This window comes from Heterodontus francisci, chromosome 13, assembly GCF_036365525.1.
Source record: "Heterodontus francisci isolate sHetFra1 chromosome 13, sHetFra1.hap1, whole genome shotgun sequence".
Classification (NCBI taxonomy): Eukaryota; Metazoa; Chordata; class Chondrichthyes; order Heterodontiformes; family Heterodontidae; genus Heterodontus; species Heterodontus francisci.
Genome location: NC_090383.1, coordinates 1,858,648 through 1,886,110, shown reverse-complemented (window position 1 = coordinate 1,886,110; position 27,463 = coordinate 1,858,648). Strand labels below are relative to the sequence as shown.

The window sequence follows — 27,463 nt, the reverse complement described above, 5'->3', positions numbered from 1 at the left end:
GCCTAGCCAACAACGCTCACATCCCATGAACAAATAAAAAAATACTAAAATTTATCAACAGCATTGCTAATAGAGATTCTGCAATTAAACTATAGGCCACCCATAATATTTCTTGGCAATAAACTGTAAATTGCTTGATAAATTTTCACTAAAGGCATCACAGCTATAGATCCCTCAGTAAGAATATCATACTTCAAAATTATAGATTCACCGGCTGTCAACATCAGTATTTGCAGTTATTGCTAACATTTTAAAAAAGGTCAAAATTGAACAAAACACAAAATTCAGATGGTCTACCTTATCATCTTTCGTAGATGGAAGGATGCCAACCTACCTCATTAAAAAGTAAATATCCTGGAGCAATTTCAAAGCTTTAACAAACTTTGGGATTCAGATAATTTATGAGCCACATGAGCTTCACTATTGTAGTTAAGGTCATTATCTGAAATCTGTAATTAAAGTGGTGCCTTTAAATCACTCCCAAATTTTCATTCCCCTTTATTAAAGCAAAATTATTTCTAACAAAACTATGAGTAGAGCAAAGGTCCCATAAGTCCTCCAGCAATACAGGAGAATCATCAGCCCTAAAGTTGTGAAAGATGTAAGGCTACTGTTTGCAAAACTTGGGGGAAACTCTTTCATAATAAATGTCAGAAACATCACTGCATTGCTACTGTGCAGCTCACTTGAGCAAAAATAGTGCTTTATTTATTTTATTTATTTAGAGATACAGCACTGAAACAGGCCCTTCGGCCCACCGAGTCTGTGCCGACCAACAACCACCCATTTATACTAACCCTACAGTAATCCCATATTCGCTACCACCTACCTACACTAGGGGCAATTTACAAGAGCCAATTTACCTATCACCTGTAAGTCTTTTGGCTGTGGGAGGAAACTGGAGCACCCAGAGAAAACCCACGCAGACACAGGGAGAACTTGCAAACTCCGCACAGGCAGTACCCAGAATCGAACCCGGGTCCCTGGAGCTGTGAGGCTGCGGTGCTAACCACTGCGCCGCCCTTTGTTTTGGTTTGTTTACCTTCCTTAAATGGTAACATTTCCTCTTTAAAAGCATTGGTTAGGCAAGTAAGCTGCAACAGCAAGTGTTCTGCCACCTGGACAGTGATCCTGATTTCCTCATTTCAGATGAGTTGGGAAGCAGCAATGCTGGGTGTGCTCAACTGGCCTGAACAAAACTTGAAGATAATTTTAATGATATCACTGCTTAAACATTTCAGGAAATCCAAGTGTCACAATTATGTCATACATAAACATCAGACTGATATTTGTGAAATATGAAGTTGTCAATGTGACGCAAATCATATCATCATGAAGCATGTTCATCAGCATAGAAAAAAAATTGTTTTTCTAATTTGCTGGGTCAGTTATTTCCTTTAGGACTGCATGCCGTATGTGGATGAGGGTAAATTTTACTTTCATTTAAATATTGTTGCAATGTTCTTTAGGTATCAGCATGGGTGTAAAATAGCAGATTCTAACAAATTAAGTTGCTTAATAATACATGAACCTGAAATTTTCCATTTGCTGAATTTTAAGTAAAGCATAATGTTCACTAAAGATATTCTTGCCCAAGATGTCTATTTAAAAATAAACTCCACTCACCTCACCTTTAGAAAATATATTGTGAAGTGCTGCAACTAACTAACACTAAAACAAAACAATTACCAAAAGCCGAGATGGAATCTTCGGCTGCCTGCAGTGATTGAAAATAGAACTACACGTTCCCTACACATTTCTACTTTGAAAGTATAATTCAGAAAGAGTTCATTACAAGGTTTGTAAAAAGATAGTTTTCAGTTCTTCTACTCTTCAGGGTCCTCCTGTGCACAATTCAGAAAATAAAAAAGGAGTGAATACTTAGTTTCTACTCAGGTGTCTTCGTAACTAGCTGCCTAGAAATGGACAAGTGGCCTAAGGTGGACAGTTCTATAATTTTGAATAGGATTCTCACCTGGAGATTATTCTTGTGTGGCATTAAATAGAGACTTATTTTTGTCAATTTGCAACAAGTTACTAATAAGACACAATTTTTAACAATGATTGCTCCAATAGAAAATGTAAAAATGTAACATAATGGATATTTTTAAGAAACACATGATGGACAAAAATCTGAATGCAATTCACAAGGCATTTAGCTCAGAACTGAGATTCAAACTTGCAATATTACTATCACTTTAAAAGGTAAAAATGTCTACACATCACTTTTAAGATTCTTGCAGTCAAACTGAATTATTTTTCAAATTTGTAAAATATTTAAAGCCAAATAATTTACTACTCTTCCAGACCAATAGTTTGCCAGATTTTAGATTCTTCAGATCACATTGGACTACGTTACTCTTAAATAGTTTATTGCAAGGTTCTAATGTTCAAAGGTTTCTGATGAAGCATCGGTCACCATCTGACTGCTTGATCACAAACAGAGAAACAGCTCAAAGTATAATAATTGAGGAGAAAAATAAACTGACAGTCATGATAAATTTACTGCTAAATCCAAACCTTTGGTGATAAAGAGTGATCCTTCACAATAGCTGGTTTGATGTACACCTTTCCAGCTTGTGGCTTTGGTGTGGATGTATTGTCAGGTACTGGGGGTGATGGAGCTTTCCTCTTTGTCTTTTTTTCTGTCTCAGGCTGCTGTACTGAAGCTGTCACTAATGTGGTTTGATACCTTGTAGACTGTGCTGTCTTCGGCTCGTAGAATGGATTAGATCTAATTAAAACAGAATTTTAAAAAAAATTATGCCTATGACAACTTTCTTCCTTACAATAAAGTTTCTTCTGTGTACTTAAATGTACATTTTGAAAACATTCTAGAACTAAAGTACAATATTTTTATTACATCTTATAACCTTTAATCTGCTGAATAAACAAGCATTTCATGGCACATCCACTGTGACAAGATTTTCAAGGTTAAAAGATAATCCTAGTTTGTTACTTCTTACTAAACATTTAAATGAATGTTAAACTCTTATCTAAAGGTCCACATTCAGACAATACATGGCTTGCAGTCGCTCGAGTTATATGCCATTAACCTAGACTGTTTTAGTAGAAAAATACAAAATCTACTTTGATGTAAATAAATTTAAGTAACATTTCCAACCATACCAGAAAAGCTGATAGTTTATGCTGTTAGTTTTAATGCAGTCACTTGCATAGTTTTGAAAGCAGACACAGTTTTATCTTAATTCAAAAAATGATACTGGCTCAAAAATGCTCAAAAAACGCTGATAAGTGACGTTCATCTTTTTGTTGAACCTTTACAAATGCAGATTGAGAGAAAAGTTCAAGCTAATAAAAATCATCATCTGTTTATAGTTTTGTCATCAGGCAGGTACAAAACAATGACAAGTTCAATCGAACATGAAACTACGAAGACTGGTATAAAGCTCTTCGTGGAAACAAAATTCACCATGGAGAGAACATGGACTTTTTTTTTTTAAACTGAAAAAAAAACAGCAGAAGGGAAACTTTCTATTTATTTTCAGTAGGAAAGCAAGATGATACTCTAGATATAAAATACACAATTGGGCAATTAGCCTGCTCTTGTGTCTTATACTTGATCGACCCCTATTTTGCTGTGGCAAAGCACCTGATAAGGAAACAAACAACTAGGCACTTTTAGTGCACATCACGTCAGTCTTGATGCCTGCCTTCCAGATGTATCTGTCATTCATGAGCTCCCAATAAGACGAAGATACCTGAATGAAAGATGAGGATGAAGGGACCAAATTTAACCTGCTGACAGAAAATGTCTCTGAGGAATATTCTATTCATTGCCAGTTTAAAACTTTAGTAATAAAAGGGTAAAGGTATTAAAAGTAAAACTCGTCCAAAACAACTGTTGCTCTTTGTAAACACAGAATTTAATATCCAATTTAGCCCTGCAATACTGGACTTTTGTTAATTTCATCGAGTAACATCAAGTATAAAATAGTTAAATGAACAGTCACAATAATGCGTAAAAAGAAATACCATAAGGAAAGAACTAATGTAACCTTGTAGTCTTCAATGTATTAGTCACAGTTAGTGCAGAATGTAGGCAAACTGTGGAGTCTTGGAAAACACCAAAGGCACTTGGCACTATTTTTAGGCCACATTCCACAGACCCAAACTAATAAGTTAAAAGACTCAAGTGCCTATCCTCAGGGCAAGGGCATGGGGTGGGGGGGAGGGTTCAGACAGAGAATCTAACTCAGTCTTCCCAAGGACCTAAAAACTCTCCAAATGCTCATCTCAGACCTTCCTCTTACAATTTACAGGTTTGCATGATCTAACTTTGAACTTGTTTTCTTTTCTCCTACTGTTTTCAATATTAGTGATCTCAAACTATAAGCATCAATCCCACATCTAGATTTCTGTGGAAAACAGTGAAATTACATAAAATAAACCCATTATAAGTTTGTAAAAATAATGAATGGTAATGTAGAAAGTGAGAAAAGTTAAATGCTGTTATTAATGCTTAAATAATCGTGACCACATTTCTTCTTTTCACTTCAAAAGGACTTTCACTGACTGCTACCTTGACAGTAAGGGCTGGTTAGGGGGGCTGCTTTCTCCCAGTAAGACACCAGGAGATGCAGTTCACTAGGGCAGGACTATTACTGTTAAACTTTTCCTTCATCTCAAGTTTCAGCATTCAACTAAAGTAGTCCACCATCAGGGAGGCAGATAGGCATTTCTGTAAGCATTATCACGAGTTCCGCATGGTGTGTTGCCTCCCTGGTGCCAGGGTAAAGGACATCACGGAGAAGGTGCAGGATACTCTGCAGGGGGAAGGGAGTGAGCCAAAAGTTGTGGTACAAATGGGTACCAACGATATAGCAAGGGCAGGTATTGAGGTCCTATGGTCAGATTTTTAGGATCTAGGGAGGAAGTTAAGAACTTGGACCTCAAGGGTAGTAATCTCTGGATTATTTCCAGCGCCATGTGCTAGCAAGAGTAGAAATAGGAAGATAGAGAGGATCAAAGTGTGGCTTGAAGCATAGTTCAGGAGGCTTCAGATTCTTGGGGCATTGGGACCAGTTCTGGGGCAGGAGGCACCTTTTCAAAAGGGACAGGTTGTACCTCAACAGGACTGGGACCAATGTGCTCGCAGGGAGGTTCACGAGTGTGGTTGCGGAGGGTTCAAACTAAATTGGCAGGGGGATGGGCGCCAGCACATAGAAGTAGAAAAGAGGAATAAAGTGCATAAGGTGAGAGTGTTAGACAGTACTAGAGAAGCACTAGTTCCATATTAGATGGGAGCAGACTGAGAAGGACTACAAGGAATGCAAAGACATGATTACAATGCTTGTGTATAAATACACAAAGTGTGGTGAATAAGACTGGTGAGCTACAGGGCAAATAGCAGTGTGGGAATATGATGTAGTGGCAATAACAGAAATGTGGCTTAAAAATGGCTAGGACTGGGCACTTAATATACAAGGATATAAAGTGTTCAGAAAAGATAGAGAAGAAAAAAAGGGAGTTGGAGTGGCAGCCCTAAGAGAAGACATTGCAGTGTTGGAAAGGGAGGATGTCCTTGAAGAGACAAGGACAGAATTCATTTGGTTAGATTTGAAATGCAAAATAGGTATGATCATGTTACTAGGAGTATTCTATAGGCCTCCAAATAGTGAGACAGATAGAAGAGCAAATCTGCAGAGAAATTACAGAGATGTGCAAGAACTATACAGTGGTGATATTGGGGGACTTTAATTACCCAAATATCGATTGGGATGATTCTACAGTAAAGGGTAAGGAGGGAGCAGAATTTCTGAAATGTGTTCGGGAGAACTTCCTTGATCAGTATGTTCCCAGCCCAACTTGAAAGGAGGCATTACTGGATCTGGGGCTGGGAAATGAGGTGGACCAAGTGGAGCAAGTGTTTGTCAGGATGCCCTATGGTAAGAGTGACCGCTCGTAATGCAGAAAAGCAAGGGACAAAATAAGGTAGAAAGTCGAGATTGGAAGAGGGCTAATTTCAATGCGATGAGAAGGGCTAAATTGGAACAATGTGTTATCTTTAAGGAAGAGATACTTCATGTACAGGCTAGGTACATTCCAACGAGGGCAAAATGTAAGGGAACAATAACAGGGCTCCTTGAATGATGCGGAAGATAGACATTATGATGAAACCTAAAAAAAGGGTGCATGATACATGATGAATTCTTCAAGTGAGAACCAGGCCAAATACAATAACGTGAGAAGGGAGACAAAGAGGAAAATTAAATTGTCAAAGAAAGAGAAGAGAATAGCAATTTACATAAAAGGGAACACAAAAATCTTCTATTGGCATGTAAATAGCGAGCGGATAATAAGAGGTTTAATAAGATTTAACATCCGCAGCACTTAAAGCAGCCAGAAGTACTGCACAAAGAACAGCTAGGCGTTGCGCAAACGACTACTGGCAACACCTATGCAGCCATATTCAGCTGGCCTCAGACACCGGAAACATCAGAGGAATGTATGATGGCATGAAGAGAGCTCTTGGGCCAACCATCAAGAAGATCACCCCCCTCAAATCTAAATCGGGGGACATAATCACTGACCAACGCAAACAGATGGACCGCTGGGTTGAGCACTACCTAGAAGTGTACTCCAGGGAGAATGCTGTCACTGAGACTGCCCTCAATGCAGCCCAGCCTCTACCAGTCATGGATGAGCTGGACATGCAGCCAACCAAATCGGAACTCAGTGATGCCATTGATTCCCTAGCCAGCGGAAAAGCCCCTGGGAAGGACAGCATTACCCCTGAAATAATCAAGAGTGCCAAGCCTGCTATACTCTCAGCACTACATGAACTGCTATGCCTGTGCTGGGACGAGGGAGCAGTACCCCAGGACATGCGCGATGCCAACATCATCACCCTCTATAAAAACAAAGGTGACCGCGGTGACTGCAACAACTACCGTGGAATCTCCCTGCTCAGCATAGTGGGGAAAGTCTTTGCTCGAGTCGCTCTGAACAGGCTCCAGAAGCTGGCCGAGCGCGTCTACCCTGAGGCACAGTGTGGCTTTCGTGCAGAGAGATCGACTATTGACATGCTGTTCTCCCTTCGTCAGATACAGGAGAAATGCCGTGAACAACAGATGCCCCTCTACATTGCTTTCATTGATCTCACCAAAGCCTTTGACCTCGTCAGCAGACGTGGTCTCTTCAGACTACTAGAAAAGATCGGATGTCCACCAAAGCTACTAAGTATCATCACCTCATTCCATGACAATATGAAAGGCACAATTCAACATGGTGGCTCCTCATCAGAGCCCTTTCCTATCCTGAGTGGTGTGAAACAGGGCTGTGTTCTCGCACCCACACTTTTTGGGATTTTCTTCTCCCTGCTGCTTTCACATGCGTTCAAATCCTCTGAAGAAGGAATTTTCCTCCACACAAGATCAGGGGGCAGGTTGTTCAACCTTGCCCGTCTAAGAGCGAAGTCCAAAGTACGGAAAGTCCTCATCAGAGAACTCCTCTTTGCTGACGATGCTGCTTTAACATCTCACACTGAAGAATGCCTGCAGAGTCTCATCGACAGGTTTGCGTCTGCCTGCAATGAATTTGGCCTAACCATCAGCCTCAAGAAAACGAACATCATGGGGCAGGATGTCAGAAATGCTCCATCCATCAATATTGGCGACCACGCTCTGGAAGTGGTTCAAGAGTTCACCTACCTAGGCTCAACTATCACCAGTAACCTGTCTCTAGATGCAGAAATCAACAAGCGCATGGGTAAGGCTTCCACTGCTATGTTCAGACTGGCCAAGAGAGTGTGGGAAAATGGCGCACTGACACGGAACACAAAAGTCCGAGTGTATCAGGCCTGTGTCCTCAGTACCTTGCTCTACGGCAGCGAGGCCTGGACAACGTATGCCAGCCAAGAGCGACGTCTCAATTCATTCCATCTTCGCTGCCTTCGGAGAATACTTGGCATCAGGTGGCAGGACTATATCTCCAACACAGAAGTCCTTGAAGCAGCCAACATCCCCAGCTTATACACACTACTGAGTCAGCGGCGCTTGAGATGGCTTGGCCATGTGAGCCGCATGGAAGATGGCAGGATCCCCAAAGACACATTGTACAGCGAGCTCGCCACTGGTATCAGACCCACCGGCCGTCCATGTCTCCGTTATAAAGACGTCTGCAAACGCGACATGAAATCGTGTGACATTGATCACAAGTCGTGGGAGTCAGTTGCCAGCATTCGCCAGAGCTGGCGGGCAGCCATAAAGACAGGGCTAAATTGTGGCGAGTCGAAGAGACTTAGTAGTTGGCAGGAAAAAAGACAGAGGCGCAAGGGGAGAGCCAACTGTGCAACAGCCCCAACAAACAAATTTCTCTGCAGCACCTGTGGAAGAGCCTGTCACTCCAGAATTGGCCTTTATAGCCACTCCAGGCGCTGCTTCACAAACCACTGACCACCTCCAGGCGCGTATCCATTGTCTCTCGAGATAAGGAGGCCCAAAAGAAATAAGAGGTGGAGCAGGGCCTATCAGGGACAAAGAGGGTAATATAAACTCAGTAGCACAGGGCAAGGCTAATATACTTAATGGGTAACAAAAAAAAGTAAGTGCTGGAAATACACAGCAGGCCCAGCAGCATCTATGAAGAGAGACTCAGAGTTAACGGTTCAGGTCTGTGACCTTTCATCAGAACTGGCAACTGTATTTTATACTTAATGAATACTTTATATCAGTGTTCACTAAGGAAGTGGAATCTCACAAAATAACACAAAGTGGAGAGGGGTAGAGGTAGTGGATAGAGGGCAATTGATAGAGTAAAAATTGAGAGTGAGGAGGTACTAAAAATGCTGGCTATGCTTAGGGTAGATAAGTCACCTGGTCCAGATGGCTTACATCCCAGGTTGCTAAAGGAAGTGGTGATGGAGATAGCGGAAGGGCTTGTCATAAGCTTCTAATCTTCCCTGGATATGGGGCGGGGGGGAGCAGGAGGTGCCAGAGGATTGGAGAGTGGCAAATTTGGCATCCTTATTCAAGAAAGTGTGTAAGGACAGTCACAGCAACTAGAGGCCAGTTAGTTTATCAATGGTGGGTAAGGTTTTAGAAACAATAATCGAGAAAAAAAAATCAACAGACACGTGGAGAGGTTTGAGTTAATTAAGAGCCAGCACGGATTTGTAAAAGGCAGATCCCTGGGGAGACTAGATCCCTGAGTAAAAACAAGAAATGCTGGAAACACTCAGCTGGTCTGGCAGCATCTGTGCAGAGAGAAGCTGAGTTAATGTTTCAGGTCAGAGACCATTCTTCAGAATCCAGAGTCCTGGGCTAATGCCCTGGGGGCAAGGGTTCAAATCCCATCATGGCAGCTGGTGGAATTTAAATTCAATTAATTAATAAAAATCTGGAATTGAATGCTAGTTTCAGTAATGAAACGATCATCAATTGCCATAAAAACCCATCTGGTTCACTGATGTCATTTAGGGAAGGAAATCTACCGTCCTTACCTGGTCTGGCCTACATGTGACTCCAGATCCACAGCAATGTGGTTGACTCTTAACTGCCCTCTGAAACAGCCTAGCAAGTCACTCAGTTGTCATGGGAAATCAGGGATGGGCAACAAATGCTGGTCATGAAAGAAAAAAAAAATCACGCTTGACAAATCTTATTGAATTTTTTGATGAAGTAACAGAGAAGGTTGATGAAGGGAATGTGGTGAATGTTGTTTTTACGGATTTTAAGAAAGTGTTTGATAAAAGGCTGGTTAACAAAATCGAGGGTCATGGAACAGGAAGGTCAGTGTCCAATTGGATAAAAAAATTGGCTTAGGACAGAAAACAGTGAGTCTTAGTAATAGTTGCTTTTCGTACTAGAGGATGGTAGACAGTGGTGTTCCCCAAGGGTCAGTGCTAGGATCACTGCTTTTTTTGATATATATAAATTATTCGGATCTTGGGATACAGAGTAGAATCTCAAAATTTGCCGATGGCACCAAACTTGGAACTGTGGCAAACAGTGAGGATGATATGAACCACCTGCAACAGGACATATACAGGCTAGTCGAATGGGCAGAGAGGTTGCAGATGGAATTTAATCCAGGTAAGTGTGAGGTGATGCATTTTGGCAGATGGAATAGGGAGAGGCAATATATACTAGTGGCACCGTTCTAAAGAATGTGCAGGAACAGAAGGACCTGAGGGTGCATGTGCATCGATCTTTGAAGGTGGCAGGACATATTGAGAGAGTGGTTAATAAAGTATATGGGATCTTGAGCTTTGGGGAAGCGGTGGCGTAATGGTATGTCACTGGACTAGTCACCCAGAGACCCAGGGTATTGCTCTGGGGACATGGGTTCAAATCCCACCACAGGAGAAGGTGGAATTGAATTCAATTAATAAATCTGGAATTAAAAGCTAGTCTAATGATGGCCATGAAACCATTGTTGATTGTTGTAAAAATCCATCTGGTTCACTAATGTCCTTTAGGGAAGGAAATCTGCTGTCTTCACCTGGTCTGGCCTACATGTGACTCCAGACCCACAGCAATGTGGTTGACTCTTAAATTCCCTCTGAAATGGCCAAGCAAGCCACTCAGTTAGGGCAATTAGGGATGGACAATAAATGCTGGCCTGGCCAGTGACGCCCACATCCCATGAATGAATTAAAAAATAAATAAATAAATAGAGGCATTGAGTACAAAAACAAGGAAGTTATGCTGAACCTTTATAAAACTCTGGTTAGGCCCCAACTGCAGTATTGCATCCAAATCTGGTCACCACACTTTGGGAAGGATGTGAGGGTCCTTGAGAGGGTGCAGAGGAGATTTACCAGAATGATTCCAAGAATTTTTGTTACAAGGTTAGATTGGAAAAACTGGGTTAAAAACAGATAGTGCTGGAAATACTCAGCAGGTCAAGGAGAATCTTTTGGTCACAGATCTGAAATGTTAACTCAGCTTCTCTCTCCACAGCTGCTGTCTGACCTGCTGAGTACTTCCAGCACTTTTTGTTTTTACTTCAGATTTCCAGTATCTGCAGTATTTTGCTTTTGGAAAAACTGGGGTCGTTCTCCTTAAGACAAAGGAGATTGAGGGGAGATTTAATAGAAATGTATAAGATTATGATAGGCTTAGATAACATAAACAAGGAAAAACTGTTCCCATTAACTAATGGTACAAGGACTAAGGGACACAGATCGAAGGTTTTGGGCATGAGATGCAAGGGGAATAGGAGGAAGAAGCTTTTAAATCTAGCGGTTGATAATGACCCGGAACTCTCTGCCCACAAGGGTGGTGGAAGCGAGACAATCAAAGACTTCAAAAGGAAATTGAATGGCCACTTGAAGGAAATAGACTTGCAGGGCTATTGGGATCGAGCAAGGGAGCGAGACTAACTGAATAGCTCTGTGGAAGCCAGCACTGACCCGATGGGCCGAATGACCTCCTTCTGTGCCATAAATGACTCCATGACTCTAATAATCTGTCCAAAAACTGAAAGAGCTGTGCTCAGTAAGGACCGGTAATTTTTTTTTTAAATGACAGTTAAGGCTAGTATCTAAATTAGACACACTATGGTTCCAAGGCTATTATCCTAACTCCCTTCACTCCCAATTTCTTTCTCAGAAAGCTGCTAAACACACCTCTGAAGAGTTTCATTAATTATCTGTTGACATACTAAATCCAATGCCTCAATACATTTGGAAAAAGTGTCCCCAAGGACTGAGCCAAATTAGGACTGAGGTTATTGTGAAATCTGCAGCTTGCCTGTCCCTACCTAAGCTGAAGAAAACTATGAAGAGTCCAAACATAGGGTGAAACGTAAATAAATAAATAGATATCTTTGATGGTCTAAACTGCAGTATTTATTCATGCAACCGACTCCTTTGATGCATTTTATAGAAGAAACGTACTGGAAACTTAATTGATTAAACTAAGGTGCATGAAATTGGATGCTCTGACTATATGATTTTTAATACCTATTAAACTCAGCTTACATAGGCGAACAAACAGGTAATGATCTCTTTCAGCATCATTGAAAGTATAAGTGTATCCATAGGATGTCACCCGCAAATTTTTAGATGTGATCCTGTTTGTTATTAGTGTACAAAAAAGATTCAAATCTAATGTTGGAGTATTTTAATAACATACTCATCTAATTCCTCCTCCTCTGTTTTGGTTGTTTCAGCGTAGAGGTACTTGCTCATATCCACAGGTTTGACATTCTGTCTTTTCGCTGGTTTTAGTGGTTCTGTCGCTTCTGTTCTATTTTCAAGAATCCTGTCAGGTTGAGGATCACTTGCATCAAATAGATTGAGAGAATCCTCATACTGTTCATTAAAGGGATTGTTAGGGTCATTATCATAGAAGGATTCTTCTGGTCTTACAGCTGATGTTGTTCCGAAATTTCTGTCTGTGAATGAAGTTAAGGAAGATTTAAATTTGAAGCAAAAGAGTTTAAAGTGGAAAAAAAAGTCTGCATAGCAAATTCCTGCAACACATGAAATGATTGCACAATTTAAGCAAAAATGCAAGTCTCACTTCCAAACAAGTATTAAAAAAAATTACCATTAAAATTATAGCACTGCGGAAACATCCATGGCATTGCTCATTGGTTTGGAGGCTACATTGGTGCCAAGATGGGAAGGTGTCTCTAAGGTAGGTTGAGGGAGGGATGCACGTGGCCAATGAAAGAAATCTGAGAAATACTTCATAGACAATAGGGGCATGCGTAACACATCAGCATTTATTGATTAGGTCCTGGGAAAATTGAGTCAATTAGGGTTTTCTGTGTCATAGACACTTCACAAGTGACAAACACTTTAGATACAATGTTTTTACATTTATGGATCTCACATGAAATTGCTTATTGACAATGTAATTTTAAAATGAGCATTAAAACTAGTAGTGTTCTCTTCACACACTGCAGGAATTTTTTTTTCAAATGTTTTACTCGCATACCACAGTTATATAAATGAAAAAAATCTATGTGGAACATGCTGTAGCTGAAAGAACCAACAACACCTTATATAGTCAGTTACATTGCTTTTCCTTTCATGTTTAGGTGAGGCAGAGTATATACATTTGTACAACAATAAAAGAACCATCCAGATGGGAAAGTGTTATAAGGGCTCTTGTAGAACATGCATGCTATACAGAAGACTTTTAGTATATTAGAACAGATCTGCCATGGTGTAGCTCATAGGGAGTCAATGGTATTTTATTTTACCATCCACAAGACTGGGTAAATGGTCCCACTGCAGCAGACAGTATTGCACTATTTGCACTAGCGTGAGAAGTAAAGTTGAAATACTTCAGTGTTAAAGCTGCAAATGTATACCATAATAACTAAATGCTTGTAAAAGATTCACTTTAAGAGTTTTTATATATTTGCTCATGGGATGTAGATGTCACGGGCAAGACCAGCATTTATTGCCCATCCTTAATTGCCCTTGAGAAGGTGGTGGTGAGTTGCCTTTTTGAACCGCTGCATCTATGTGGTGTAGGTACACAACACTGCTGTTAGGAAGGGAGTTCCAGGATTTTGATCCAATGACAATGAAATATCAGCAATATATTTCCAACTCAGGATGGGGTGTGACTCAGAGGGGAACTTGCAGATGGTGGTGTCTCCATGCGCCTGCTGCCCTTGTTCTTCTAGGCAGTAGAGGTCGTGGGTTTGTAAGTTCAATACTGGGAATCCAGAGATAAGAGAAGACACTGAGGAGAGCTGCAGCTAAGTATGGAGTTGTAGTTAGTGTTGGGAAATGATTAGGATGTTGGTTGGGGGGTGGGGGGGGAGGTGAAAAACACAGACAGGAAGCAGGGATGTGATTCCCAAGCTAATGAAGATACAAACCCTGGAAGGTGGGAGGGAAAAAAAGTGGCCTGAAATGACAATTCGGCATGGAGTCAGGCAGACAGGACCAAGCGCCAGGTTTAAAGGCAGCCCACTCATGAAATGGAAGGGAAGGAGAGCAGGTGGGTGTAGGTCGGCTGTGGCCAGTGAGTGGAATTGGACATCAGCAGATGGCTCAAGCAGGTAGCACCTGGCTGCTCTGAAAATTGGGTTTAAAGAAAATTGGCCAAAAAAAAAAAATCATAGATGGTTAAAAACTCTTCTTTTGGGCCTCCTTATCTCGAGAGACAATGGATACGCGCCTGGAGGTGGTCAGTGGTTTGTGAAGCAGCGCCTGGAGTGGCTATAAAGGCCAATTCTGGAGTGACAGGCTCTTCCACAGGTGCTGCAGAGAAATTTGTTTGTTGGGGCTGTTGCACAGTTGGCTCTCCCCTTGCGCCTCTGTCTTTTTTCCTGCCAACTACTAAGTCTCTTCGACTCGCCACAATTTAGCCCTGTCTTTATGGCTGCCCGCCAGCTCTGGCGAATGCTGGCAACTGACTCCCACGACTTGTGATCAATGTCACACGATTTCATGTCGCGTTTGCAGACGTCTTTATAACGGAGACATGGACGGCCGGTGGGTCTGATACCAGTGGCGAGCTCGCTGTACAATGTGTCTTTGGGGATCCTGCCATCTTCCATGCGGCTCACATGGCCAAGCCATCTCAAGCGCCGCTGACTCAGTAGTGTGTATAAGCTGGGTGTGTTGGCCGCTTCAAGGACTTCTGTGTTGGAGATATAGTCCTGCCACCTGATGCCAAGTATTCTCCGAAGGCAGCGAAGATGGAATGAATTGAGACGTCGCTCTTGGCTGGCATACGTTGTCCAGGCCTCGCTGCCGTAGAGCAAGGTACTGAGGACACAGGCCTGATACACTCGGACTTTTGTGTTCCGTGTCAGTGCGCCATTTTCCCACACTCTCTTGGCCAGTCTGAACATAGCAGTGGAAGCCTTACCCATGCGCTTGTTGATTTCTGCATCTAGAGACAGGTTACTGGTGATAGTTGAGCCTAGGTAGGTGAACTCTTGAACCACTTCCAGAGCGTGGTCGCCAATATTGATGGATGGAGCATTTCTGACATCCTGCCCCATGATGTTCGTTTTCTTGAGGCTGATGGTTAGGCCAAATTCATTGCAGGCAGACGCAAACCTGTCGATGAGACTCTGCAGGCATTCTTCAGTGTGAGATGTTAAAGCAGCATCGTCAGCAAAGAGGAGTTCTCTGATGAGGACTTTCCGTACTTTGGACTTCGCTCTTAGACGGGCAAGGTTGAACAACCTGCCCCCTGATCTTGTGTGGAGGAAAATTCCTTCTTCAGAGGATTTGAACGCATGTGAAAGCAGCAGGGAGAAGAAAATCCCAAAAAGTGTGGGTGCGAGAACACAGCCCTGTTTCACACCACTCAGGATAGGAAAGGGCTCTGATGAGGAGCCACCATGTTGAATTGTGCCTTTCATATTGTCATGGAATGAGGTGATGATACTTAGTAGCTTTGGTGGACATCCGATCTTTTCTAGTAGTCTGAAGAGACCACGTCTGCTGACGAGGTCAAAGGCTTTGGTGAGATCAATGAAAGCAATGTAGAGGGGCATCTGTTGTTCACGGCATTTCTCCTGTATCTGACGAAGGGAGAACAGCATGTCAATAGTCGATCTCTCTGCACGAAAGCCACACTGTGCCTCAGGGTAGACGCGCTCGGCCAGCTTCTGGAGCCTGTTCAGAGCGACTCGAGCAAAGACTTTCCCCACTATGCTGAGCAGGGAGATTCCACGGTAGTTGTTGCAGTCACCGCGGTCACCTTTGTTTTTATAGAGGGTGATGATGTTGGCATCGCGCATGTCCTGGGGTACTGCTCCCTCGTCCCAGCACAGGCATAGCAGTTCATGTAGTGCTGAGAGTATAGCAGGCTTGGCACTCTTGATTATTTCAGGGGTAATGCTGTCCTTCCCAGGGGCTTTTCCGCTGGCTAGGGAATCAATGGCATCACTGAGTTCCGATTTGGTTGGCTGTATGTCCAGCTCATCCATGACTGGTAGAGGCTGGGCTGCATTGAGGGCAGTCTCAGTGACAGCATTCTCCCTGGAGTACAGTTCTAGGTAGTGCTCAACCCAGCGGTCCATTTGTTTGCGTTGGTCAGTGATTATGTCCCCCGATTTAGATTTGAGGGGGGTGATCTTCTTGATGGTTGGCCCAAGAGCTCTCTTCATGCCATCATACATTCCTCTGATGTTTCCGGTGTCTGAGGCCAGCTGAATATGACTGCATAGGTGTTGCCAGTAGTCGTTTGCGCAACGCCTAGCTGTTCTTTGTGCAGTACTTCTGGCTGCTTTAAGTGCTGCGGATGTTAAATCGCTGGGGGCTTTCTTGTAGTTCAAAAGTGCAATGCGCTTAGCGGCTATGACAGGTTCCAGCTCTTCATTATGAGATTGAAACCAGTCTGCATTTCTCTTCGCACTTTTGCCGTAGGTGGTCAAAGCTGACTCATAGATGGCGTCTCTGATGTGGGCCCAAAACTAGGTTTTGATGAAATATCCATGCCCAAAATGTTAACCACGCTGCTCTCTCCACAGATGCTGCTTGACCTGTTAAGTGTTTCAAACATTTCTGTTTTTGTTTTAGAAACAAGGGCAAACAAGGAAACACGTACAAGAGCTCCACCAAGTGGCAAGACGCCTGAAATTACACCATACAAAACATCAGCTTGCATTTATATAGCACCTTTGATGTAGGAAAATGTCCCAAAGTGCTTCACAGGAGAGCAAATCAGATAAAAATTGGCACTGAGCCAAAGTAGGAGATATTAAGATGGGTGACGAAAAGCTGTCTAAAATGGTAGGTTTGAATGAAGGTCTTAAAGAACAGAGATGCGGGGAGGTTTTGGGAGGGAATACCAGAGCTTAGGGCTTAGGCAGCTGAAAGCACCAATGGTGAGGTGAAGGGAATGGAGAACGAAGAGGTCATAGCTGGATTTACAGAGTTCTTGAAGGGTTGTGGGAACCTACAAAGAAAGGGAGGAGTGAGGCCATGGAAGGATTTGAACACAAGGATGAACAGTTTAAATTTGAGGTGTAGCAACTGGGAGCTCGTGCAAATCATCTAGCATAGGGGTGATAGGTGAATGGGACTTGGTCCAAGTTAAAATATGGGTAGCAAAATTTTGGATGAACTCAAACTTATGGAGAGAGGAAGATGAGGCGCCAGCCAGGAGTACTGGAATTGTCGTCGGTTGTTCCTTGATTTGAAGGTGATATCTACTCAAGGTCACTAGTTTCTGCCATGAGTCTTCATGTGACCGAACAGGCCGATTCTTGACCCGCAGATCTCTGGGCACATGGGGCAGGACGTCCCACAAGGTAGTGGGATCCGGAGCGCTGGATTTGCTTCCTTTTCTTTCCTACTCTGCCGCTGCTCTGCCTCATCATTAAAGCGCTTGGACTCGAAGCATGATGCAGCTTGATGGACAAGTTGTCACCATTTTGAACTCTTGTTTGCAAGCTCCTACCAGTCATCAATGTCGATGCTGCTGCGCTTCAAAGAGAGCTTCAGAGTGTCTTTGAAAGGTTTTCTTTGTCCTTCCCTGGAACGCTGGCCATTTGAGAGTTGAGGAAACAGGACCTGGCAGGGGAGACGGTTTATGGCCATCCAGACACAATGTCCAGTTCATCGAAGTTGGTTTTGCAGGAGTTTTGCCTGAATGCTTGTGAAGCTGGCTTCAAGAAGGACACTAGCGTTTGTTCGATTGAATCCAGAGGATGCGATGGAGGCACTGCTGATGGAATTTCTCTAGCTCTTTTTGTGTGTTGCTAATACACAGTCCAGGTCTCGCTGCAGTATGTGAGTGTGGTGACAACTGCTCTGTATACTAAGACTTTTGTTGACTTGCGGAGGTCTTTGTTGTCAACACTCGCTGCTGTAGTTTGTAGAAGGCTGAGCTGGTGCAGCTGATCCAGTGGTGGCCTTTTGAGAGGGGTGGGTTTTTTTTTATTTGTTCGTGGGATGTGTGCATCACTGGCTAGGCCAGCATTTATTACCCATCCCTAATTGCCCTTGAGAAGGTGGTGGTGAGCTGCCTTCTTGAACCACTGGAGTGGTTGGGATGTAGGTACACTAACAGTTCTGTTAGGAAGGGAGCTCCAGGATTTTGACCCAGTGACAGTGAAGGAACGGCGATATAGTTCCAAGTCAGGATGGTGTGTGACTTGGAGGGAAACTTGCAGGTGGTAGCGTTCCCATGCATCAGCTGTCCTTGTCTTTCTAGGTGGTAGTGGTCACGGGTTTGGAACGTGCTGTCGAAGGAGCCTTGATGAGTTGTTGCAGTGCATCTTGTAGATAATACACACTGCTGCCACTGACTGTCAGTGAAAGGAATGTTGAAGGTGGTGAATGGGGTGCCAATCAAGTGGGCTTCTTTGTCCGGGATGGTGTTGGGCTTCTTGAGTATTGCTAGAGTTGCACCCATCCAGGCAAGTGGAGAGTATTCCATCACACTCCTGACTTGTGCCTTGTAGATGCTGGACAGGCTTTGGGGGAGACAGAAGTCCAGTTACTCACCACAGAACTCCCAGCCTCTCTGACCTGCACATGTAGCCACAGCATTTATGTCAAGGTTGCCAAGGTATGGGAAGTGCTCAACATATTCCAAAGTCTCTCTTCAACATATATGGGAGGTGGAATATTTGGCTGACAAGATGGGGGTTGATATGTTTTGTTTTGGCAACGTTCATGGAGAGGCCGAGTCTCTTGTATGCAGAATTGAAGAGATCGAGTGTGGCTGGCAAATCTGCTGCAGTGGGCAATGACACTGTGGTCATCCACAAACTGTAGATCATATATATCTATGGTGGTCAGTTTAATTTTGGCACGAAGGTGACTGAGGTTAAAGAGTTTTCTATCCAGGCAGTATTTAATACTCAGACCAGAGGGCAGCTGATTTTGATGAGGTGACTAGATTGTAAACAGCAAGGGAGCTATCACACAGCCTTGCTTGACCCCAGTCTGGATTTAGAAGGCAGCTGTTTCAGATCTCCCATTCAAGACAGTTGCAGTCATATCATCATGAAGCAATTGCAGGATTGTGAAGAAGTTTCTTGGATAGGGGTAGGCGGTGGCGTAGTGGTATTATAACTGGACTAGTCACCCAGGGTATTTCTCTGGGGACATGGGTTTGAATCCCACCACAGCAGAAGGTGGAATTTGAATGTAATTAATAAATCTGGAATTAAAAGCTAGTCTAATGATGGCCATGAAACCATTGTCAATTGTTGTAAAAACCCATCTGGTTCACTAATGTCCTTTAGGGAAGGAAATCTGCAGTCTTCACCTGGTCTGGCCCACATGTGACTCCAGACCCACAGCAATGTGGTTAACTCTTACATGCCCTCTGAAATGGCCTAGCAAGCCATTTAGTTCTACCTAACCGCTACGAAGCCAATAAAAAGGAATGAAACCGGACGGACCACCCGGCATCGACCTAGGCACTGGAAAAGACGATGGCAAACCCAGCCCTGTCGACCCTGCAAAGTCCTCCTTACTAACATCTGGGGGCTTGTGCCAAAGTTGGGAGAGCTGTCCCACAGACTAGTCAAGCAACAGCCTGACATAGTCATACTCACGGAATCATACCTTACAATGTCCCAGACACTGTCATCACCATCCCCGGGTATGTCCTGTCCCACTGGCAGAACAGACCCACCAGAGGTGGCGAGACAGTAGTATACAGTAGGGAGGGAGTTGCCCTGGGAGTCCTCAACATCGACTCCGGACCCCATGAAGTCTCATGGCATCAGGTCAAACATGGGAAAGGTAACCTCCTACTGATTACCACCTACCGCCCTCCCTCAGCTGATGACTCAGTACTCCACCATGTTGAACACCACTTGGAGGAAGCACTGAGGGTGGCGAGGGCACAAAATGTACTCTGGGTGGGGGACTTCAATGTCCATCACCAAGAGCGGCTCGGTAGCACCACTACTGACCGAGCTGGCCGAGTCCTAAAGGACATAGCTGCTAGACTGGGTATGCGGCAGGTGCTGGGGGAACAAACAAGAGGGAAAAACATACGACCTCGTCCTCACAAAGCTGCCTGCTGCAGATGCTTCTGTCCATGACTGTATTGGTAGGAGTGACCACCGCACAGTCCTTGTGGAGACGAAGTCCCGCCTTCACATTGAGGATACCATCCATCGTGTTGTGTGGCACTATCACCGTGCTAAATGGGATAGATTTTGAACAGATCTAGCAATGCAAAACTGGGCATCCATGAGGCGCTGTGGGCCATCAGCAGCAGCAGGATTGTACTCAACCACAATCTGTAACTTTATGGCCCGACATATCCCCCACTCTACCATTACCATCAAGCCAGGAGACCAACCCTGGTTCAATGAAGAGTGCAGGAGAGCATGCCAGGAGCAGCACCAGGCATACCTCAAAATGAGGTGTCAACCTGGTGAAGCTACAACACAGGACTATCTGCATGCCAAACTGCGTAAGCAGCATGCGATAGACAAAACTAAGCGATCCCATAACCAACGGATCAGATCGAAGCTCTGCAGTCCTGCCACATCCAGCCGTGAATGGTGGTGGACAATTAAACAACTAACTGGAGGAGGTGGCACCACAAATATCCCCATCCTCAATGATGGGGGAGCCCAGCACTCAGTGCGAAAGATAAGGCTGAAGCATTTGCAACAATCTTCAGCCAGAAGTGCCGAGTCGATGATCCATCTCGGCCTCCTCCTGAAGTCCCCAGCTTCACAGATGCCAGACTTCAGCCAATTCGATTCACTCCGCGTGATATCTAGGGAAGGGAGTGTAGATAGTCTCAGTCATCTCATTATCAAAAAGGAGGTGGTGTTGGGTGTCTTGCAAAGCATTAAGGTAGTTAAGTCCCCAGGGCCTGATGGGATCTACCCCAGAAACACTGAGAGGCAAGGGAAGAAATTGCTGGGGACTTGACAGAAATCTTTGCATCGTCATTGGCTACAGGTGAGGTCCCAGAGGACTGGAGAATAGTCAATGTTGTTCCTTTGTTTAAGAAGGGTAGCAAGGATAATCCAGGAAATTATAGGCCGGTGAGCCTTACGTCAATGGTAGGGAAATTATTAGAGAGGGTTCTTCGGGACAGGATTTACTCCCATTTGGAAACAAATGGACTTGTTAGTGAGAGGCAGCATGGTTTTGTGAAGGGGAGGTCGTGTCTCACTAATTTGATTGAGTTTTTTGAGGAAGTGACAAAGATGATTGATGAAGGAAGGTCAGTGGATGTTATCTATATGGACTTCAGTAAAGCCTTTGACAAGGTCCCTCATGGCAGACTGATACAAAAGGTGAAGTCACATGGGATCAGAGGGGAGCTGGCAAGATGGATACAGAACTGGCTCGGTCATAGAAGACAGAGGGTAGCAGTGGATGGGTGTTTTTCTGAATGGAGGGATGTGATTAGTGGTGTTCCGCAGGGATCAGTGCTGGGACCTTTGCTGTTTGTAGTATATATAAACGATTTGGAGGAAAATGTAGCTGGTCTGATTAGTAAGTTTGTGGACGACACAAAGGTTGGTGGAGTTGCGGACAGAGATGAGGATTGTCAGAGGATACAGCAGGATATAGGTCGGTTGGAGACTTGGGCGGAGAAATGGCAGATGGAGTTTAATCTGGACAAATGTGAGGTAATGCATTTTGGAAGGTCTAATGCAGGTGGGAAGTATACAGTAAATGGCAGAACCCTTAGGAGTATTGACAGGCAGAGAGATCTGGGCGTACAGGTCCACTGGTCACTGAAAGTGGCAACGCAGGTGGATAAGGTAGTCAAGAAGGCATACGGCATGCTTGCCTTCAGTGGTCGGGGCATAGAGTATAAAAATAGGCAAGTGATGCTGCAACTGTACAGAACTTTAGTTAGGTCACACTTAGAATATTGCATGCAATTCTGGTCGCCTCACTACCAGAAGGACGTGGAGGCTTTGGAGAGGGTACAGAAGAGGTTTACCAGGATGTTGCCTAGTCTGGAGGGCATTAGCTATGAGGAGAGGTTGGATAAACTCGGATTGTTTTCACTGGAACGACGGAGGTGGAGGGGCGACATGATAGAGGTTTACAAAGTTATAAGAGGCATGGACAGAGTGGATAGTCAGAAGCTTTTTCCCAGGATGGAAGAGTCAGTTACTAGGTGACATAGGTTTAAGGTGAGAGGGGCAACGTTTAGAGGGGATGTGCGGGGCAAGTTCTTTACACAGAGGGTGGTGAGTGCCTGGAACTTGTTGCCGGGGGAGGTGGTGGAAGCAGGTACCATAGAGACGTTTAAGAGGCATCTTGACAAATACATGAATAGGATGGGAATAGAGGGATACGGACCCCGGAAGTGCAGAAGGTTTTAGTTTAGGCAGGCATCAAGATCAGCGCAGGCTTGGAGGGCTGAATGGCCTGTTCCTGTGCTGTACTGTTCTTTGTTCTTTATATCAAGTAACGACTGAAGGCACTGGATACTGCAAAAGCTATGGGCCCTGACAATATTCCGGCAATACTACTGAAGACCTGTGCTCCAGAACTTTCCGTGCCCCTAGCCAAGCTGTTCCAGTACAGCTACAACACTGGCATCTACTCTGCAATGTGGAAAATTGCCCAGGTATGTCTTGTACACAAAAAGCAGGACAAGTCCAACCCGGCCAATTACCGCCCCATCAGCCTACTCTCAATCATCAGTAAAGTGAAGGAAGGTGTCATCAACAGTGCCATCAATCGGCACGTGCTAAGCAATAACCTGCTCAGTGACGCTCTGCTTGGTTTCCGCCAGGGCCACTCAGCTCCTGACTTCATTACAGCCTTGGTTCAAACATGGACAAAAGAGCTGAACTCCAGAGGTGAGGTGAGAGTGACTGCTCTTGACATCAAAGCAGCATGTGACCGAGTATGGCATCAAGGAGCTCTAGCAAAACTGAGGTCAATGGGAATCAGGGGGAAACCCTCCGCTGGCTGGTGTCATACCTAGCGCAAATGAAGATGGTTGTGGTTGTTGGAGGGCAATCAGCTGAGCTCCAGGACATCACTGCAGGAGTTCCTCAGGGTAGTGTCCTGGGCCCAACCATCTTCAGCTGCTTCATCAATGACCTTCCTTCAATCATAAGGTCAGAAGTGGGGATGTTCGCTGATGATTGCACAATATTTAGCACCATTCCTGACTCCTCAGATACTGAAGCAGTCCGTGTAGAAATGCAGCAAGACCTGGACAATAACCAGGCTTGGGCTGATAAGTGGCAAGTCATATTCGCGCCACACAAGTGCCAGGCAATGACCATCTCCAACAAGAGAGAATCTAACCATCTCTGAATCCCCCACTATCAACATCCTAGGGGCTACCATTGACCAGAAACTGAACTGGAGTAGCCATATAAATACCGTAGCTACAAGAGCAGGTCAGAGGCTAGGAATCCTGAGGCGAGTAACTCACCTCCTGACTCCGCAAAGCCTGTCCACCATCTACAAGGCACAAGTCAGGCGTGTGATGGAATACTCTCCACTTGTCTGGATGGGTGCAGCTCCAACAACACTCAAGATGCTCGACACCATCCAGGACAAAGCAGCCCGCTTGATTGGCACCCCATCTACAAACCTGCACTCCCTCCACCACTGACGCACTGTGGCAGCAGTGTGTACCATCAACAAGATGCACTGCAGCAATGCACCAAGGCTCCTTAGACAGCACCTTCCAAACCCACGACCTCTACCAACTAGAAGGACAAGGGCGGCAAATACATGGGAACACCATCACCTGCAAGTTTCCCTCCAAGTCACACACCATCCTGACTTGGATCTATATCGCCGTTCCTTCACTGTCGCTGGGTCAAAATCCTGGAACTCCCTTCCTAACAGCACTGTGGGTGTATCTACCCCAAATGGACTGCAGCGGTTCAAGAAGGCACCTCACCACCATCTTCTCGAGGACAATTAGGGAGGGGCAATAAATGCTGGCCTGGTCAGCGACGCACACATCCCATGAATGAATAAAACAAAACACCCGCATCTTTGAAGCACAATCCACAGAGCCTCGCGATTTACTCATTCAAATGCTTTGGTCACGTTGATGAATGCAATGAAGAGTGTCTGGTGTTGTTCTCGACATTTTTCTCGGATTTGTCGGACGTCAAAGACCATGCTGGAGTTTCCTCTGAAAGGTCTAAAGCCACACTGTGTCTCTAGGAGCATTTCCTCAGCCATAGGAAGTAGACGATTCAGGAGAATGTGCATCAGGATCTTCCCTGCTCTGGGCAAGAGGGAAATACCTCGATAGTTTCCACCCACAGCATGATTTATCTCCCTTTTTAAAGATAGTTACAATTGTCACATTCCCAAAGTCATGGGGGAGGGGGGGGGGAGCGGGGGCTGGCGGTGGAGTTCCTTTTCCTCCCAAATCTGTAGAATGAATGCATGGAGTCTAGTCAAGTCTACACTAGAAGTAACAAAGGCATAGATGAGAGTTTCAGCAGATGAGCTAAGCTGGGTGATGTTACACAGGTATGACATTGGAAGCTCAGCTCATGATCAAGTGTCAAATGCAAGCAGAAAGGTTGAGGAAGATGAGGAAGGAAAGTACAACATGCTCAGTCACAGAAAATGTCACTTGTGACCATGAGCCACATGCATGGACATGGGCATTTTCCATTATAAGAGCTGCCATGAGAAGTATGATTCAAAAATTGGGGCCCAGGAAAAAAGCTTAATCTGGGGAGGAAGTGCCAGCCATATACAAACACTTTCCGTAACAGACACTCTTGCAGGTGAGTGAGCTAATCATGAGGAGTCAGCAGGTACTCCATTAATTTTACAGTCCTGCAGAAGGGTCTTAAGAGTGGAAACAAAGACTGACTTCTACTGGAGCAGTGGTTCCAGCCTTTTCTACTGTTGATACTATTTTATGTTATGAATTGTGTATATTATCAGGACCACTGATTTACAGGAATAGATTATATCTATCAAAGAGCACAGTAAAAATTAATATTTTCAGACACACCTTTGCATCAAAATTGTAAATCAATGGCCTTGAATGCTATTAAAAGTTTGCTTAACCATGGCATTTATTTTATTTATTGCTTTAAAGCCCAGAATATGGAGGAAGATAGTGACAAAGCTGCTAAAACTAGGTAGGAAGTAGTCTGTAAGGACTACTTGTAGCAACCCTGAGGAGCTGGGTGTGTGTGGGTATTTACTGCTGGGAGGTTGCACCTTCTGTTTTGTAGTGAAGCTGTTATGGGGTGTGGGAGGGCTGCAGATTGTAGGAGCACTGGGTAGTTACGATTCAAGGTCTTACAAAATGCCTTTCATGCACCTAAAAGTCAGCTGTTGCAAACAAGCAATGGAACTCCCTCTGAGCCGAAGCATGACATAGTATGCAAAATAACCTCGGGTAGCATGTCTTGTATGAACAACAGACCCATTTATTGGCTTTGGATTCCCGCCAAACACCCACATCAGTTCAGAACATAACTTACACCACTTTTGCACTCAAACAAATTACCAAACAGGTTTATTTATGGATAGAGTATTATGCAGTAGCAGTAAATAATTCTAGATTATTGAAGTCAGCTTAGGAACACAGTGACATTAAACAGACTGATTAGTAGTTGAGTGCTTTTGAATGGCTTTCTTTACAGATTTTTCAAGCAATAGATGGCAGATTCTACTTGGCAGATTAAAAAAAAACTTATAAAGTGCCTTTCACAACCGCCAGACATTCTAAAGCACTTTACAATCAATGAATTATTTTTGAAATGTTGCAAAGTGGAAAATGTGGCAGCCAATTTGTGCACAGCAAGGTCCCACAAACAGCAATGTGATAAGGACCAGATAATCTGTTTGTGTTGCTGATTGATGGGTTAAATATTGGCCAGGATAACTCTCCTGCTCTTCTTCAAAATAGCATCATGGAATCTTTTACTAGAATAATAAAAGCAAAATACTGTGGATGCTGGAAATCTGAAATAAAAACAAGAAATGCTGGAAATACTCAGCAGGTCTGGAAGCATCTGTGGAGAAAGCAGAGTTAACATTTCAGGTCAGTGACCCTTCATCAGAACTGGAATCTTTTACATCCACCTGAGAGGGAAGACATGGTCTCGGCCCGAAAGATGGTACCTCCAACAGTGCAGCACTCCCCAGTACAGCTTTTAGAGTGTCAGCCTTGATTTTTGTACTCATGTCCTGAGGTGGGACCTGAACCCAGAACCTTGTGACTCAGAAATGAGGAGGCTACCAACTGAGCCACGTTAGCACCCTAAACCTCACCAGTTGTAGTTATGTTTGAAATTATGCAGAGCTTATACCATTGGCACGATATAAAACTGCAATATTGTTTGGACTTTGCATCTTGCCTCAGCATCCTTTGAAATGGAGTCAAAATTTTAACTGGCCAGAATATCAGAAATCTTTAGCCTTCTGTTTCTCACGCTGATCGATATACAGCCTCATCAATTGGAAGCCAACTTGCAAGACTAAGACAATTACTTGTACAATGGAAGGCTAGCTACAGACACAAAGGTTTGAAGATGATGAGGGTGGTGGAAAAGGTTGCGAGGACCGTTTAAGTTAAAGTTGCCCTGAACAGACTGATATTCATTAATTACCAGGCCAATACATATTCAACATTTTTAAATGCTAGATCATTGTAGGTTAATAACTAACAGTTTGTCTGCTCCTTTATTATGCATTTTTGCCAGAGACAGAAGTCTGTTTCCAGCAGCAGCTGTTATGAGGGCGGTACTTTTCTTAAAATAAACTATTTTTTGAGCTATGTGATGTGGTTAAGGTTGCAAATTCTAGTTGGACCTATTCCTGGAGGCTTGATCATGTGACACTCAATCACAATATACTCAAACCTGTGACACTTAATCATGAGACATATAAAAAACACGCAACATTGGAATTTTCAAACTTGCTCACTTTGACAAACCACATGCAATGGGGAAATTGGTACTAGAATATGCAGTTTACACCAACCACACAACACTGTTTAGACAGAAGATAAAAATTTCACCAGTGGAATTTACAGAAAGCAATGATTGCAGTGTTACGACCAGGTGAGAAAGGTGTCTAGGGGTCCCTTTCAGCCTTCACTTGGTCTTATCGTAACAGGGTTTAATTTTAAACATACCATGTTTTCAGCTCCTCTTTGGTGAATCCTTGTTCACCGCTTTCCAATTATAAGGCAAAGAAACCAGCACAAACTGGCTTTCTTAGGTTTAAAGAAGAAAGGTGAAATTTTCAGTTAACGCCTATTGATATACGACGCGTCCATGGTAGCATGTATACATGATACACACATACAAATAGAGGCAGAAAAGAGAAGAAAAATAAAGTGGAAAAGTTTGAGGCAACATCTGAAGAGTTTTTGTTACAGTTCTTTGAGCTCACTGTAGATTCCTTGATTGTAGGTAGATCTTGCTTTTCGTTGGGGCCCAGTATTCTTCTCAAACCTTGTTTGCTATAGACTTTTGTCTCTTGGGGTTCATGTGTCTTCAGTGGATTCAGAGGTTTGTGAGAAAGAGATGGGAGCAGTCAGAGGGGTGAGGCTGTGGCGAGCCAGTTCTTCTCAGTCCAGAAGAATTCTGCTTTCTGTCCAAACTG

The 27,463-nt window shown here is 43.8% G+C and overlaps 1 protein-coding gene across 5 annotated transcripts in view; it reads right to left on the bottom strand.

Moving 5' to 3' along the window:
• The window catches only part of ehbp1 (EH domain binding protein 1), a 438,779-nt gene that overhangs the window by 228,580 nt on the left and 182,736 nt on the right, over positions 1–27,463 (bottom strand). For all 5 annotated transcript variants that reach the window (XM_068044229.1, XM_068044225.1, XM_068044227.1 and 2 more), the window contains 2 exons: positions 12,102–12,363; positions 2,521–2,734 (listed from right to left, as the gene is read on the bottom strand). In XM_068044229.1, coding sequence (XP_067900330.1) covers positions 2,521–2,734; positions 12,102–12,363 — 476 coding nt within the window. The remainder of the gene's footprint in view (positions 1–2,520; positions 2,735–12,101; positions 12,364–27,463) is intronic.